The sequence below is a fragment of the Eschscholzia californica genome, unplaced genomic scaffold, assembly GCF_041429995.1.
Source record: "Eschscholzia californica isolate CP2 unplaced genomic scaffold, dmEscCali1.0.p SCAF_2, whole genome shotgun sequence".
Classification (NCBI taxonomy): domain Eukaryota; kingdom Viridiplantae; phylum Streptophyta; class Magnoliopsida; order Ranunculales; family Papaveraceae; genus Eschscholzia; species Eschscholzia californica.
Window position 1 is genome coordinate 5,280,292 of NW_028238309.1, and position 15,022 is coordinate 5,295,313.

Genomic DNA, 15,022 nt, shown 5'->3' on the forward strand with positions numbered 1-15,022 from the left:
CTTGTCGTGTCGGCATGCCACAACAGATCAGTGAAGCACTAAACAAGAGAGTGAAAGGAGAACAAGAGTCGTATGTGACTTTCGGCAGAGTTCGAGCTAAATTGTGGGTGCTAAAAAGATGTTTTGTTGCACATAATGGAAGAGGTGAGTGATGATCTGCTAAAGGTGGGTATAATGATAATACTGTATGATTATATGTTAATTACTATAAGAGTTTAAACTAATTTTATCAATGAATTATCCTCCGATCTTTGGATCGGATTTGAACTAAACCCCTTATACCGATTGAGCGGTTTTTAATATATATAGAACATCAGAAGTTGCTACAAAATACGTCACTAAGAATTATCACAATGTTTTAAGGAGAGAAATCTAAACGACTGAACACATAATTGGGACTTCACAAAATAACCTATTTATCACCTGTTAAAGTCAGGATATTAGGTATCCGTCGGGCACCCAGCACGTGTATGTCAAACAGGTACGAAGTTCTTATCTGCTCTATTCGGATACACCCATCGATATAAAATTCTTATGGGTAAACGGCAACGGGTACCCGTTGCCCCACGAGTCCCCTATTTCGAAGGAAATTAAGCCATCTAGAGAAAGAAATAGTTTCTCTAAAATGTTAACTTTTGAAGAATCTCCCAAAATAAACTTTCTGCCAATAAGAATTTTGAATGCAAAAAATAGGGAATTGTGAGAAGTGGGAGAGAGAATCATTTTATCTATCTATCTATCCAGGGCGAAGCCAGAATCCAAACGTAGGCCCGACCGAGTAGCTTGTAAGGTGGGCAAATATGAAAAAAACAGTGAGGAATCTCTAACTGGTAGCTTACTACCAGGACAACCTACCTATTACAATGACAACCCAGACATTGGACCAACTATGCTACTAAGATTTTATGCTAGAGCTAGGGTTACTCTCCATGTAACTCCACCAAAATATAGTGGTGTTCCAAAGGTTTCCCCTAAATAAATGTTAGAACCGGTACCAATAACTTCCCACTAAAGACCAGACCCCAATCCTATCCAATAGAAAGCATCACACCATACTACTACCCTATCAATTATGTGGAAGCAAGGAAACTTTATGTTTGAGACATTACAAATCAGACAGATGCAACAAACCCTACCTTAGCTTCCACAAGAAACCCTAGAGTTTATTCTTAGAAAATCTTGCATATAAATTTACCACCATTTCGCTGGAGCGGTTACTAAATTGGTTTCCGCCCTCTAAGTCTCAGGTTCGAGATACTGATTATTACCCCATCATAATAAGCTGGAGAAAATATAATTTACCAAAGCTAGATAAGATCTACATGGATTATAAATTAGCACCCGATCGATATTAGCTAGGCTTTAGGGTGAGTCTGGTGTCTACAGAGGTCACTGTCCAGGACAGAACCATGCCAATAAAAAGCATAGCTAATCCAAATTGATAAGGGATGGCTGAAGTATTGCCCTAGTCAAGGACAATATGACTGGTCTATAAATTCACTTTCTCAACACATTCAACCAATCCACCAATAAGTTTAATAAGTTTCAAATTAAAACCGAATAAAAAAAATTCCACTCTCCAAAATATCTCTGGTCTCCCTGCAATTTTCTGTCTCTCTTTCTCTCTCTTATAAGTTTTTATAAACCAATAAAGCAAATAAGTTTCAAGTATGAACCATAAGGACTTCAACAAAAAAAAAGTATGAACCATAAGGCATTAAGTTTTCTGAGTCACAAATAAAATACCAGTGAAGTTTCTAGTTAGCCGAGGATTTTTGCATTTTCTGGCTTCTTAGCGAGCCACCATCTCTCGGAGTTTAGCCAATATCTTTTCGGCGCCTGAATCCTTTGCTTTGTCGATATCAGTTTCAATTTCTCCAAACTCTGAATAGACAAAGTCCATCCCTTCGACAGATACAAGATATTGGATTCCCACATCTACAGACCAAGGTTTACAAACAATATATTAGCAATTCTATATTGTTATTTTTCACGAGATATTTGTTACTGTTAATCGAAAATGAAAACCTCCAGATTACCAGTTGGTGGTAGAAGATAGTATATCGGTGCTGCCCAGTTATTCTTCTGACATATGATATTCAGTTCCTGCAGTTACAAACAAGAATATGCACTCATAAGAATAAAACAGTATTTAAGATCTTGAGTAAACATAGATTTAGATCCAGTAACCATTTGAATCTACAAACTCTCTTGAACGTCCCATCCATGCAGGAACGGAGGGGAGGGGACATGTAAATCTAACAACATGAAGTCGAGAAAACCAAAATGATACGAGCACCAACTCAAGTATAGCACATATATATAATCACAACTATCAGCTACGGAAGTTGTCGTATACTTGTATACTAGGAGTTGCTTCAAGCTAACTGCTTTTGAAAAGGAAGAAAGTATAACATGTTTACTGCTACTTCAATGAAAAGGTTTGCACAGATGAGATAAAATTTAAGTGACTTACTTCGCGTGGTTGCAAGCGTACAGTGGCCTCCATCAGTCTTTTGCTCGTCTGAGGAGAAATTATTGCCAAGAGTTGTTGATAAGCCAATGAGTCGGTTGTAGGAGTAACACTGTTGGTTGCAGCATCACAAGCCTCGACGAACGATTCTAGCTTTAACATCGAAGCAAAATCACCTATAAAATATTTAATATAATGCATGAACTACTAATATAAATTATAAACATTGAAGGGGGACTGACTCTTTGTTACTAGAACTTTTACTATATTGGGTGCTCGAGATGACATGTGATAGTTCGAAAAAACTATAACAGTAGAACTTTGGGAAAGCCTAGATCATTTGAAGTACTATTTTAATGCCAAAAACGGTGAATAATAGTTTACTACGAGAACAAAAGTTATCCACATTATCGTATTGTGAAAACATAGTCAGATATCAACATGCACGTAAAAGATACCTGTTGAGTCTGGCCGGAGACACTTCTCGCAGAGAGTAATTGCGTCGAATAAACGGCAATTACATGCCCACTGCAAAATAAATGCAAGGAAAATTACTTAAATAGAATATGCAAGGTGTAAGCGCCATTTAATTAGTCAATATGGCGCCTCAGGCAAAGACATGAATGATTAGATCAAAATTGACTTGGTCTTTTATCCATTGACATCTTACACGGAGAGGGGGGGGGGGGGGGGGGGGGGGGGGGGGTGGGTGGGGGGAATAAGAAAGTCGATCTCAGAAAATCCATGTGCAGGAGATTTCTGAAAAGTAATTCAAGTACTACAAAAACGCTGTTTTGGTGTAATACTTTCTTAAAACTGCTATTAGTTCCAGGCACAACAGAATAACACTTCTTTCATTATATTCAAACATTGCATAAGTTCGATTATATTAGAAAAAGTATATACCATTTCATCGAGTTTCGCATTAATCACTTTCAATGCAGCCTCTATGAAACAAAGCCTCTTGGAAGGAATTGTAGGTTGTACCTCGTCATGATTCTGAAAGTATATACAGAACTTTTTTAGTTGCCAGGCGGAGCAAAAACTTATACTGAAAGAAATGTATCACCTTGCGTGAAACAACTATATTTAATGGTTTGGAAAAAGAACAGATATTGAACTCCTCAGGTAAGAATCTAAATTACTTAACTCGATGACAACTAACATTAAACCTTCAATATATAAACTCAAATATAACATAACACTGGAGCAAACGGTAACAAATATGGAGAATTGAATAGTGAATAATAATTAAAATGGTTAGGAATCAAACCTCATTTCCGAGGTCTACACCCTCTTCAGTCCTATTAACACTTTCCACCTTAAAGCAGCTTTTTGGTTTTGCGCAATAACTGCCATCACCAACGTTGTTTACCGAAGACTCATCTTCAATAGGAGCAGAAGAATTTCCCTTCTCAACATTTCTTGGTTCGGACAAAACCTGCAAAGACCACCCAGTTTCTGAAGCAATTCTATACTTATAATCTCAGGTTTCAATTTGGAAGAGATGCAGAACAACTTAATTTTTGGCCAGAAAAAGATTCAAACGTGTAGGCACAAAGTGAAAATTTTGAAGGGCTAAGTGGTGGTAGGCACTCATCCCCTAATTTAATTCCAAAGGATCAAACTTGAGTTCTGGTTTTTTTTTCTCTTCCTTCCAAATACACCTAAAACAGATGAAAAGTACTACATGACTCAGAAACTTAAAACATTACATCCTACGGATAGAAACATAACTTTCATATGGATGAAAAAGTTGTGTTATACAAGGTGGCCTATATCAGGTAACTATTTCCATGCTAACCAATAATATAACTTTGATATGGGTGAAGAAGTTGTGTATTCAAAAAAATCTTGGTGGTTTGAGAAAAGAATAGATATTAAACTTCTCTTGTAGAACCTAAATTACCTAACACGGTGCAACCAAAATCAAATGATAAATCATGAATCCAAAATAACATAACTAGCAAAAAGTAACACAAATTGACAATTGAATTGTGAAAGATAATTGAAATGGTTATCAAGCAAACCACGTTTTTATGCTCCAAACGCCCTCCAATCATATTATTATATGCTTCCAACACAAGTCTTTCTACTTCTTCTGCATTGTGAATAACAGGGACAAGTCCATGAGAGGATGACTGCCCGATCATATTATTATATGCTTCCGACACAAGTCTTTCTACTTCTTCTGCATTGTGAATAACAGGGGCAAGTCCATGAGAGGATGACTGCCCGATCATATTATTATATGCCTCCGCCAACAATCTTTTTACTTCTTCCTCGCTGTAACTAACATGGCCAATTCCAGCAAACGATGACTGCCGTTCAATAGGAGCAGAAGATTCTCCCTTCACAACATGTCTAGGTTTTGAAACCTGCGAAGACCCCTAGGTGTTCAATTTGCTAAACTATTTTGTGGTACTTTGAGTCTCAGGTTCCAGATACACAATACGCATAACAACCTAAGTTTTGTGGCAGGAAGAAGATACTAATTGGCACAAAGTCTTCATTTAACCATTTTGAAGGATAAACAGTAGTAGACGAGATCCCCAAATTCAAATCGAAAGGATCAGATTTCAGGTCTGATTTTTTCCCTTCCATAATGCCACCTAAAACAGATGAAAAGTACTACATGACCCAAAGAACTTAAAACATCAGACACACATTTACATGGGTGGAGAAGTGGCATATCTGAGGCGTTTTCAGCACTCAGACACTGAAAGGCCAACACTGGAAAACACAGTAAGACACCTGATACTCATTGGCAGTTTTGGTTTGATCTACAATGTCTTCTTAAAAGATTTCGAAAAAACTCTAGTTTGTGACTTGTCAATTATTGTTCCACATAATGCACGTCAATGGAATATCACCTCAATCTAAAATGAAAAGATACCTCGAAGTCGCCGCAACTTTTGACATCACTCTCTGAAGATAACTTAATCTTTTTGTCAGCATGGCCAACAGAAGCTTCCTCTTCAACTTCCTCTATTAGATTGTTGTCTGTTTCATTGCCCAGAACATCATCATTCTCGGGAGTTGTGTGAGATTCATGAACCTTGACTGGACTGCGATTTTCAGACACTGGAGAGCGTTCCATGATGTAATTCTGGTCCGTGGGAAAATAAGTCATTACATAAAAGTGGAAGAATATTAATATGCAAACTCCTGTGAAAATCAAAAGTGTGTCTACTTTTCCCTAAGTGAAAAACCTATAAACCCAATTTCAAAAGTATAATTACCCATATAATTTATTTCTTTATTTTTTGGAGATCTGAAATCTGAAATGATTGTATATGTAACTTTAGTTGTTTTGCATGCTTTTATCTTAAGATCTTGAAACAAGTCATTTATATCCAATGCATATGTTTTCAGCTTTCAAAACAAGTCTGACTTTGAGAAGAATACTTGTTTTAAGGGCCGAATTGATCAGAGAATTGAACACATGGAAGTACTCAAATTATACAAGTAAATTACACATTACTTATTTCAGATTTCAAAAAAACAAAAAGCACCTAAGTCAATCAAACTAAGAGAACCAGCTGATACATGTTTCTGCAGACCAAGCAGTATGTCGGGACAAATAAAGAGTGACTTCTAGAAGTATACACTGGTGGGTAAAATCAACTAGAATATATAGGACTGCAACGCACATAGTGTGAACTATTTTGACTGAAGGCCAACCCTAGAGTTTACGAGGTTCCCAGTCAATGAGAAGGCTTCATGAGCCAAGGGAGATCACGTTGTCAGTCAAGACTGATTATACTACTACAAGCAATCAAGATTAAAAAGCAAAAACAAATGTGTAGATATCCCAATCCCTCTAGGTTGTCCATCCAATATAAAATTAAACAGTTACAATATATTGAGCCTTATTCGTTGCGGTTAAGCATTAGGCGTTGTTTGGTTACACAAGTATTTCTTTAAACAAAGAAATCAGAACCTCATCTGTCCAGGGACACAATAATTCTTAGTTTAGCTAAGATTTTTCTTGTTGCATTAGTAGTTTAATATTCACGACTGAAGAAATAAAAGTAATAAACCCTCTCGACCAAGTACAAGCAACTATTAGACCAGAAAACTCGTAGAAATCAGATCTGCAGAAGAAGAAGAAAATAAAAAGTATAGAAATCCATATAAATAGAATAAGGAAGAAATTTCGAAGAATCCGTGGTAAATACACAATCAAGGAGTCATTTAACTTCAACGATTCCATACGCCATCATCCCCAAAAAGAGTAAAAGACAAATCAGATAATATATAACCAAGGAAACAAATATTTTAGTTTCACAACACATGTAACCCAATTATCCCTTTATTGCAGAGAGTAGTGATACTATTATGCACACTTAATTTTCCTAATAGTGAGAGAGGAATAGAGAGAGAGGTAGAGAGATCGTCACCTAGTTCTATGAGATGGTGACGGCGGTAGATACGCGTAGTGACTTAGAAAGAACCCTAGTCAAATGAATCTGGTAGCAAATTTATATTCCCTTGTCATAGAAGAAAATCCAAACAGAGTAAGTGGGTTTTAGGAAAAACACGTCGATAATTGGACTTGCGGAACTCCTATATTTTGGGGCCCAATGACCACGAACGAAACTGAAGACATGTTTCTTGTTTTCATTGTATTCTTCGAGAAATAAAAATATAATGTTGGATTTCCATCCCCATAAACCAAGCCTTCTAAAACAGAGTACTGGTATGTAAAAAAAGAATGAACAACAAAAAAAAAATGTTAACCTTCACTTGATCATTTTATAATACTAAAGACCAACAAATTATTGATAATGACCACCAGAAAAAAAATATATAAGAGACACTAAGACAACTATTAGCGAAACACAAAGATTCATTTGGTTTGTATCCAGATATAAGTGAAAGGAAGGACACAAAACAAGCTTTTCAGATATGTTGGTTTAGGATAGCAAACCAAATGAGAATCCTTACAACTTTGGATGTGTCTATATGCCAATTCTTAGTTAATAGCTGAGTCATGCAAGCTTCAAAAATGATAAATACACTAAGCATGATATTGTTGCAAACAAGTAACAATGCATCAATGTCGAAGTGCATCCACATAAAATAGTCCAAGTCGGATGTCAGGAAAAGTACATATCTCTAACAACATAACAAGGCAAACATTTGGCACATCATTATTACAATGAACAAGGAAAACATGGTAAGGAGATATTCAACTATTTTATGTTTGTTTCCTAGAAAAAAAAGGAAGAACTATAAGCCGCTTGTAGTACTTCTTGCATGGTACCAGTTAACAGAATTTTCTATATGACACTGAATAAGAATCTGATCAATCGGTTTGCTAACCGTATTAAATAAAAGCTAGCATCTGTTTCAACTCAACAAGAGGCCAATCTGCCTTTCCAAAACGATAAAAGCTGCTAGATAAATGCATGTTCAGAGATAGGTTAGCAATTCCCGTGGAAGCAATAGAATTATCAAAACGCTTTTTTGACAACAGCGCTATTACTAAAGAAAGAAAAAGTCAGGAATTGGTGTATAAAAGTCAATTTGTCTGTGTTGTCTTTGAACTTTTCAGTAGATATTATTTGGATATATCATCTGAGCAATGATTAGTTTACCTGCTGTTTCATTAATAGCTGTCGTAAGTTTACAAAAGCTAACTTCATTGACATTCCATTTATCTGCAAAACAGAGCACCTTTCTCGTTTCCTTTTGTCTGACTTGTTCATCCAGTTCACAGATGTTGATTTCATTTTTTTTACTTTATAAAAGTTAAGACTTTGGGGTAGTTCGTGAGTTTTTACAAAAAGAAGCAATAATTTCTACAAGAAAAGCTCAATCTTCTTGTAGATTATCTAATGAATGACTACAGTATGGCAACTATCTTCTCAACATGAATGATCATTCTAACGGAACCTTTAATATTAAGATCATCTCCAAAAAGGTCAAACAAATGAGCATACAAATGGATATATTGCAGAGCATAATGAGTAATTATCCTTCACAACAACACTTTTATATAAAGTTTTCCCTTCGCCTGGATTCTGTAGTTAGTACTTAGTACAAGGGACATAATTCCAAAAATAAAAGGAAACTCTAAAAAATTAGAGCTTACAAGTAAACTTTGATAGCTTTTGCCTTGGGAAGATCCTGCCTGGATCATGTTCTTAAATGCACACAAATCAAACTTAAAAGTAAACTAAGACACAATAAATAGTGTACACACTGCTGATAGCCTGATATAGCCAGAGAAGCAAACGAGTAACTTGAGATTGCATCCAAAAATTACTCATTTTGAATCATCTATTAATGTTCAAGAAAGCTTACAGACAAACAAACGTCACTAATTCAGCAACACCATCATCTTTGGGGAGAGAAGCGAGCATAATCAAAATTCCCAGTGTTCCCCAGTACCATATTAGCCACCATTTCAGCAGTTCCCAAAGCCTGAAATAATCAGAAGAAAGAAATTATTCTTCACATTTCTTTTTTAGTTTACAAGTTAGAATCTGTTTTGTCACTTAGATTGTGTTTGTTTCTTTTAAATTCAGATCCAAAATCTGATTTCCCAGAACTTGTTTTTCATGAGGATGATCTTCTCAAAAATGCGTTACATTATCCCCAAGAAGAATAGTTCATTGGATAGTTAAACCCCTCTAAATTCAGCTGAAAATTTGGATTTCTATTATTTGTGAAGTTGGATTTTTTATTGTGTCTGCAATCCACATGGAGATGACCCAAAAACTAATTTTTCATTATGATGGACTCCTCAAGAATGCATTACATCATGCTCAAAAAGAAGACTATTGGATAACTTTTAACCCCATAAGAAATTTTACCATAAATTCAGCTGAAAATTTGGGATTTTTTGTTATTATTTTACTATTTACAATTGCTGCTAGCGGTACCACGAGAGATGGATCTATCATTTCTCTACCACCCCACATATTACATATATTTTTATCTAAGTTGAACATAGGATAGAGCAGATTACCAGTAGAAGTCCTCCTCCTTCATGTCCAGTTGCAATTACCACCTTAGGAAGACTAGGAATAGGACCAATAATTGGTTTTCCATCAGGCACTGTTAATGACCACAGAAGGAAGCAAAACCATTTCCATTAGTTCTTTTATTTGCATTGATTCATTCACTATGTAAAATACGAAGACATATGGAGTTAAGAACTCACTATAAGGGCGTAGTCCTATTTTCACTTTTCTGCTCGTTGTAACATCTGCCAAGGATAGTTCTCTTAAAGATGGAAAGAACTCTGCAGCACGCACCCATATGCGTTCAATGATGGAGTCTTCTACTTCCATATTGAACCCAGCAAATTCACGACTACTTCCTGAACACTCGATCATCAATGAATACAATGTGAGGTTCCATAAAGAAGATGTTAAAAGTATATATATATGTAAAGAGATGTTGCCTCCATCCGATGGATCTGTCAAACGGTGAAGGATAAGAATAAGGGTGCTTCTAAAGGTGTCCCGCATTTTGCCTGTTGGCGCCTTGCTGGAGTCATTGACTCGAGACAATTTGTTTTAACTGGGGCCCACTCCGTAGGTACCCTGCCCTCCGACTATCCACTCCAAAAGAGTAAGCATACCCTCGGACTGAGAGTCCGAGTGATCTTGAACTGGACAGTCCATGCTTACGCTCTCGGACTGGACAGTCCAAGACATTGCTCATTCTCTCGGACTGGAACTGAAACCATTCAGAACTAATCAGACTCGTTCCAGTCCTTTACCAAATATAAATCACTTGAAACCCGCTCAAAATCGACCAAAACTGATGATAAACATTTTTCAACCCTTCGAAAACCTTTTATTTACTAGATTAAAGATAAAATCATTCAAAAAAAATTAGGGCTTTCCGAACCGATCTTTAATAAGAAACTGAGGGTTTTGAAGCCTTTGTTCATTCTCTTTCTTCAACGAACTAACTATAAATGGTACCCCTCAAAAGACAGGAGGAAATTTAAGGGTTTCGGTGAAGATTTCAGATCAAAACAATTGAAATAAAAATGGAGGAAGAAGGCAAGGGGTGCTCAATTTGTACAACAGGGTGCCAGGAGACCGCCAAGAGAATAGAGGGCGAATAGCCAAAAGGCGGGCGACTATATGAAGCTAGTAGTGGACATAATACAGGTACATATATCAGAATCTGATAATGACACTTGATTTGCAAACCCTTGAAAAACATAGTTGTGACGGGCCGAGATGGCTGGCCCATTAAGAATGAATTATCTATGATTGAGATCAACAACATAGGTTAAGTTTGAGATAAATTATTAAAAGAAAACAAAGAAAAAGGAACAAATTATAGCATCAAACCATGATAGAACAGGAGGAAACAGTACCCAGAACAAGGTTCCCCGTCACGTCCATCGTCGCTGTCATAGAAATAGACAAGGTCTGCTCCTCAGTTGTCACTGGTGAAGCCAAAGAGGAAAAATGAGGCTCCACCACTTGATGGTCTTCATACCCCACCTCCATCAAACCATGGTTCAGTTGCATCAAGTTGTAGTTCTCTATCACAAGCAAGTGACCCTATGACGCAGAAAACAAGCTACTGATTTTAGCAAGACAGTGCATCAATCCACAAGTCAAAGCAATAATTTGGACTTATAGATAACAAGTAACATGTTCAATTGAGTGACCTCATGAGAAACTAACACAAAGAATGTAATTGGACCACTATATTTGAATGCCCATGTTCTAGTACTGTAACTTTGCAGTCTGAAGTCAGTAATTCAGTAATGCCGAATAATCCATTGCATATGATGTTAGACATGTTAATAACCATAAGCGAACATACATAAGTTTCTAAAGTCACCAGTCACAAGTTACAACAAAAATACATCCATTGCTTATGTTGTAGCATTGTGCAAGATAGGTTTGCAGAGGAAAACAGTTAAATGAGCAATTAGTTGATCAGTAGAAGTACATCAAAGAAGGAGCCCGCTGAAGTTTCGAGGATATGTAAATTTGTGCCACATAAAAATCTAATGACAAAAGAGATTTCAAGCTGGATACTCCGGAAAACCTTCAGCACAGAAAAGCTAGACTAACTCATGTGTATATGAGATCTTACAGAATTATATCAGTTAAAAACATGAGAGCCAAGTGCCAAACCTTTCGAGGCTTTACAGGTAACTCCAAGTGAAGGTCAAATTCCCTAACCAGGTTTTGCATCAAAGACCCACTCCATGAACCGGCTGCAATGACAACAGCCTTCTTACAGTACAAGATATTCTTCGAAGTTTGAACAGCTTCAACCTCTCCATTTTTCTCTGATCTGGAATTGGTTGAGATTATGAGAACTAGCTACCATAAAACATGTTCCAGTAGCAATAACTCATTAAGTTTCAGCAAGTGCTCACTCGAAAACAGAAAATCACATACACCTTATTAAACGAAGAACTGGGTCATGATAAAACTCTGCGTATCTGTCTTTTGCAGCAAAATATCTGTTTCCCTATTAAGAAATATAGGTTAAACTAAAAGATAAAAATCAGTTAGTTATAGCAGCATGCACACCCAGGAAGCTGAACATCCAATTGAGAATAATCTTATTTATTTATTTTTCTTTTTTGTTCCCCTTTTTATAATCTTTTATTTTTATTTTGGTGCTTTTAAGCCAATCACCTTCTCAATGAAAGCCACAGCACGTAGAGCATCCAATTGACAGTCATCTGGTAAAAACACTGCCCCGCCATCTTTCCCGATCTCAAGTGAAGGTTCCTTCATATGCAAAGCACTGGCAGACAAGTACTCGGCTTTCAACCCAGCGTCTGATAGCAGCTTCACCCTCTCTTTTAGAACGCGTACCTCTTCTTCAGTCTTACCAACTAACAAGCTCCCTGGTATATATTAAAATAATAAATTACCATAAATAGCTTATGTATGTCCAGACCAAATAGCTTAAAATCAATCAAGCCAACTTGCGGTTAAGAATCTCTCAGAGATATTCATTGGGAAGCTAAACATAACATCCTAACGCAATTATATGTAAACTTGTAGCATTTTGAGAATTGAACTAGTCCCATTAGAAGGGACCCAACTCCCCAAATACAACTTCAGGTGCAAAATTGTTCGGGAGAATACACTATAGTAGTATTAGATATACTACTGAAGACTGACCGCATTTTATGCAAGAGTAAATTACAAGTTTTTGGTCAAATGGATATTGGCTAATATTACCTCCGCATCAAATTTCAAACAATATATTCACCTAAAATAAGCAATCCCATATTATTGTGGACCCCAAAACTATTTAAGTTGTCCTCATCATAACTTTTATAGTTCAAGTTCATTGACTCCATAAACTCCACTTTCTATACCATGTTGGGCTAATATAGCATAAGATGTAAACTTAAGAATCACATTACCTGTTCTTTTCCAGCCCAATATATTCATGGGATCCATGCCTTGATCTTGTATGCTCAATGCCAACATTTCCCACAATTGCTTGCTTCTCATAGCAAACTCCCATATCTCACTTCCAGGTGTCTTGTGCACCATCCACAAACACCCTTGTCCTGAAATCATCTCGAAGACAAATTGATGGTCGGAAAATCTTATTTCAAACAAAAATCACCAAAAGGCGAGAAAAATGTACCAACTAAATTTCCTCAGTTTTCCTTACATGTATCATTTGTCTTGTCAATAAACACAAATATGTTATCATTTAAATATATATATATATATATATATAAGTAATCAATTGTCACTAACAACATAAAAAACACCGGCCATGTTTATTAGTGGTCATTTTTTGTTTTACAGAAAGGGAAAAAACTATATAAGGAAAAGAACATCAATGACAAAAAAGAAATACCAAGGCAAGAAACACGCCTAAGATGAAAATGAAAAGGAGAGGCACTCTAAAGACTAATTGCAATGCGGAAATCAAAGTCTCTCATTTGATAGTGAATTCCCTATTCAAATGCCGATCTAGCCCATCTTTCCTCTTATACTAAAGGGTAATAGAGAGGATACCCAACTTTACAATCTCAAAGTCTACCCCAAATTAAAGATGGCATTGTTCCCTCTCTTCTAAATAGACCAAATGACCTCATGAAAGATCAATCTCAGCTTTCAATTCTACCAAATTACTATTCATTTAATGCTATATTATACAAACTAAAAGCTCAGGATTATTGAACACAAGAAGTTTCAGCTTCATAACTTGAATTCTAAACACAAATTTGTTTAGTTTCTAATCAAAACCCTAAAAGTGAGAAAATAGAGAAGTTTGTACCAGCACCAGTAGCACCACGAGAACAAGGAGCGGAAGCATCAACAATAGCAACAGAGAGATCATCTGTCTCCATTAGAAACTGTCTAGCTATAGTCAAACCTATGATACCTGCACCTACTACCACTATATCAAATTCCATTGATGTCGACATAATCGCTGCTACTGTAACTGATGTTGATGAAGATTAAAAGATTCGAAACGAGGGTTTCTACTTGTTTTGACAAAACCTTTTTTCCTTTTTAGTAATGGCAAGTGACTTATTATATTCGTTTGAGAAAGGAAATAGTATTATCGATCTTGATGATGATGATGATGATGATGATGATGATGATGATGATGATGATGATGATGAAGAAATCGAGAGATTCGCCATTATCATTATTTTATTGTTCTCTCTCTCTCTCTCTTTCTCTCTCTCTCTAGAATATTAGTATCATTTTTTACTGGTTTTACAGCATCTTCTTCGAAGATCAACTGTTTGTAAAACTGAAGCTGTGTATTTATTCGAATGACGAAAATACCCTTTTGTTTGTTTAGGAAAACAATAAAAAAGTGACAAATCGACGCCTGAGAGATTCGAACTCTCGCGGGGAAACCCCATGTACTTAGCAGGCACACGCCTTAACCACTCGGCCAAAGCGTCGGTTGATAGTTTGAGTTTCCCTAAAAATGGTTTTAAGCTATAGGACGTTGTAGGGCCCAAGATATCTACAATGATCGTGTTTACAGGGCTTCTACAGTTCATGTATTTGTTCATGATATATTCATGTCATATTGAATGTAATTGATCTTGAAGTCTTTGTCAAAAGAAAAAACTCAACAAACGAAACGATAGTCGAGCGATGATATGTATATCTGTTGACTGAGGAAACTAAATTTCGATTGTTAAAGTATCCAAGAGAGAGAAGACATTGTTTGTTTTTAAGCCCAAGTGCAACACGTACATGTTTTGTTCATGGTGGTGAATGGTTCACGAGTCCACTAAAAAAGCATCGGCATTAAACTTGAGCGTGCACCTATGACACTGAACGTTCACCCAAACAATATCAAACTATCACAACCTCATGACATATTTTAAGTGTGTTCTCATAGCTTAATTAGAATTATGTATTTGTCGCCCACGTTGACTATATATGCTTATTTGATCTTTATAACGTATTTCGCATTTTACTATGTAAGGGTTTATTTGATCAATAAAATGAATCCTTAAAGTCAAACTTGGTTATGGTAACCTGCTTTAAGAACCATGAAAGGCTCGAAGATATGAGAACAACTACCAAGTCATAAAAGGCACCA

The 15,022-nt window shown here is 36.3% G+C and overlaps 2 protein-coding genes and 1 non-coding gene across 6 annotated transcripts; all 3 read right to left on the bottom strand.

The window, feature by feature from the left end:
- Positions 1-1,530: 1,530 nt before the first annotated feature.
- LOC147555568 (uncharacterized) lies at positions 1,531-8,905 on the bottom strand. 4 transcript variants are annotated; one of them, XM_086663191.1, is made up of 10 exons: positions 8,077-8,905; positions 6,877-6,966; positions 5,370-5,582; positions 4,504-4,851; positions 3,747-3,914; positions 3,380-3,472; positions 2,932-3,001; positions 2,477-2,649; positions 2,040-2,106; positions 1,531-1,938 (listed from the first exon to the last, which is right to left on the bottom strand). In XM_086663191.1, the coding sequence occupies exons 3-10, from the start codon at positions 5,571-5,573 to the stop codon at positions 1,793-1,795; spliced, it is 1,269 nt and encodes a 422-aa protein (XP_086519317.1). In that variant the 5' UTR covers positions 5,574-5,582; positions 6,877-6,966; positions 8,077-8,905; the 3' UTR covers positions 1,531-1,792. The 4 variants fall into 4 exon arrangements, with proteins under 4 accessions (XP_086519317.1, XP_086519315.1, XP_086519316.1 ...); XM_086663189.1 differs by lacking the exon at positions 6,877-6,966 and having other exon boundaries at positions 8,077-8,354; XM_086663190.1 differs by lacking the exon at positions 8,077-8,905 and having other exon boundaries at positions 6,877-7,048.
- Positions 8,413-14,201, bottom strand: LOC147555569 (FAD-dependent oxidoreductase family protein). Its single transcript, XM_086663193.1, has 9 exons — positions 13,727-14,201; positions 12,855-13,004; positions 12,112-12,326; positions 11,871-11,941; positions 11,599-11,761; positions 10,824-11,013; positions 9,648-9,806; positions 9,453-9,541; positions 8,413-8,905 (listed from the first exon to the last, which is right to left on the bottom strand). Exons 1-9 carry the CDS (start codon positions 13,875-13,877, stop codon positions 8,819-8,821), a joined length of 1,275 nt encoding a protein of 424 aa, XP_086519319.1. The 5' UTR covers positions 13,878-14,201; the 3' UTR covers positions 8,413-8,818.
- Positions 14,202-14,287: 86 nt separating this feature from the next.
- On the bottom strand, positions 14,288-14,369 carry TRNAS-GCU (transfer RNA serine (anticodon GCU)). The gene has a single exon. It is a non-coding gene; the product is annotated as a tRNA-Ser (tRNA).
- Positions 14,370-15,022: the final 653 nt, after the last annotated feature.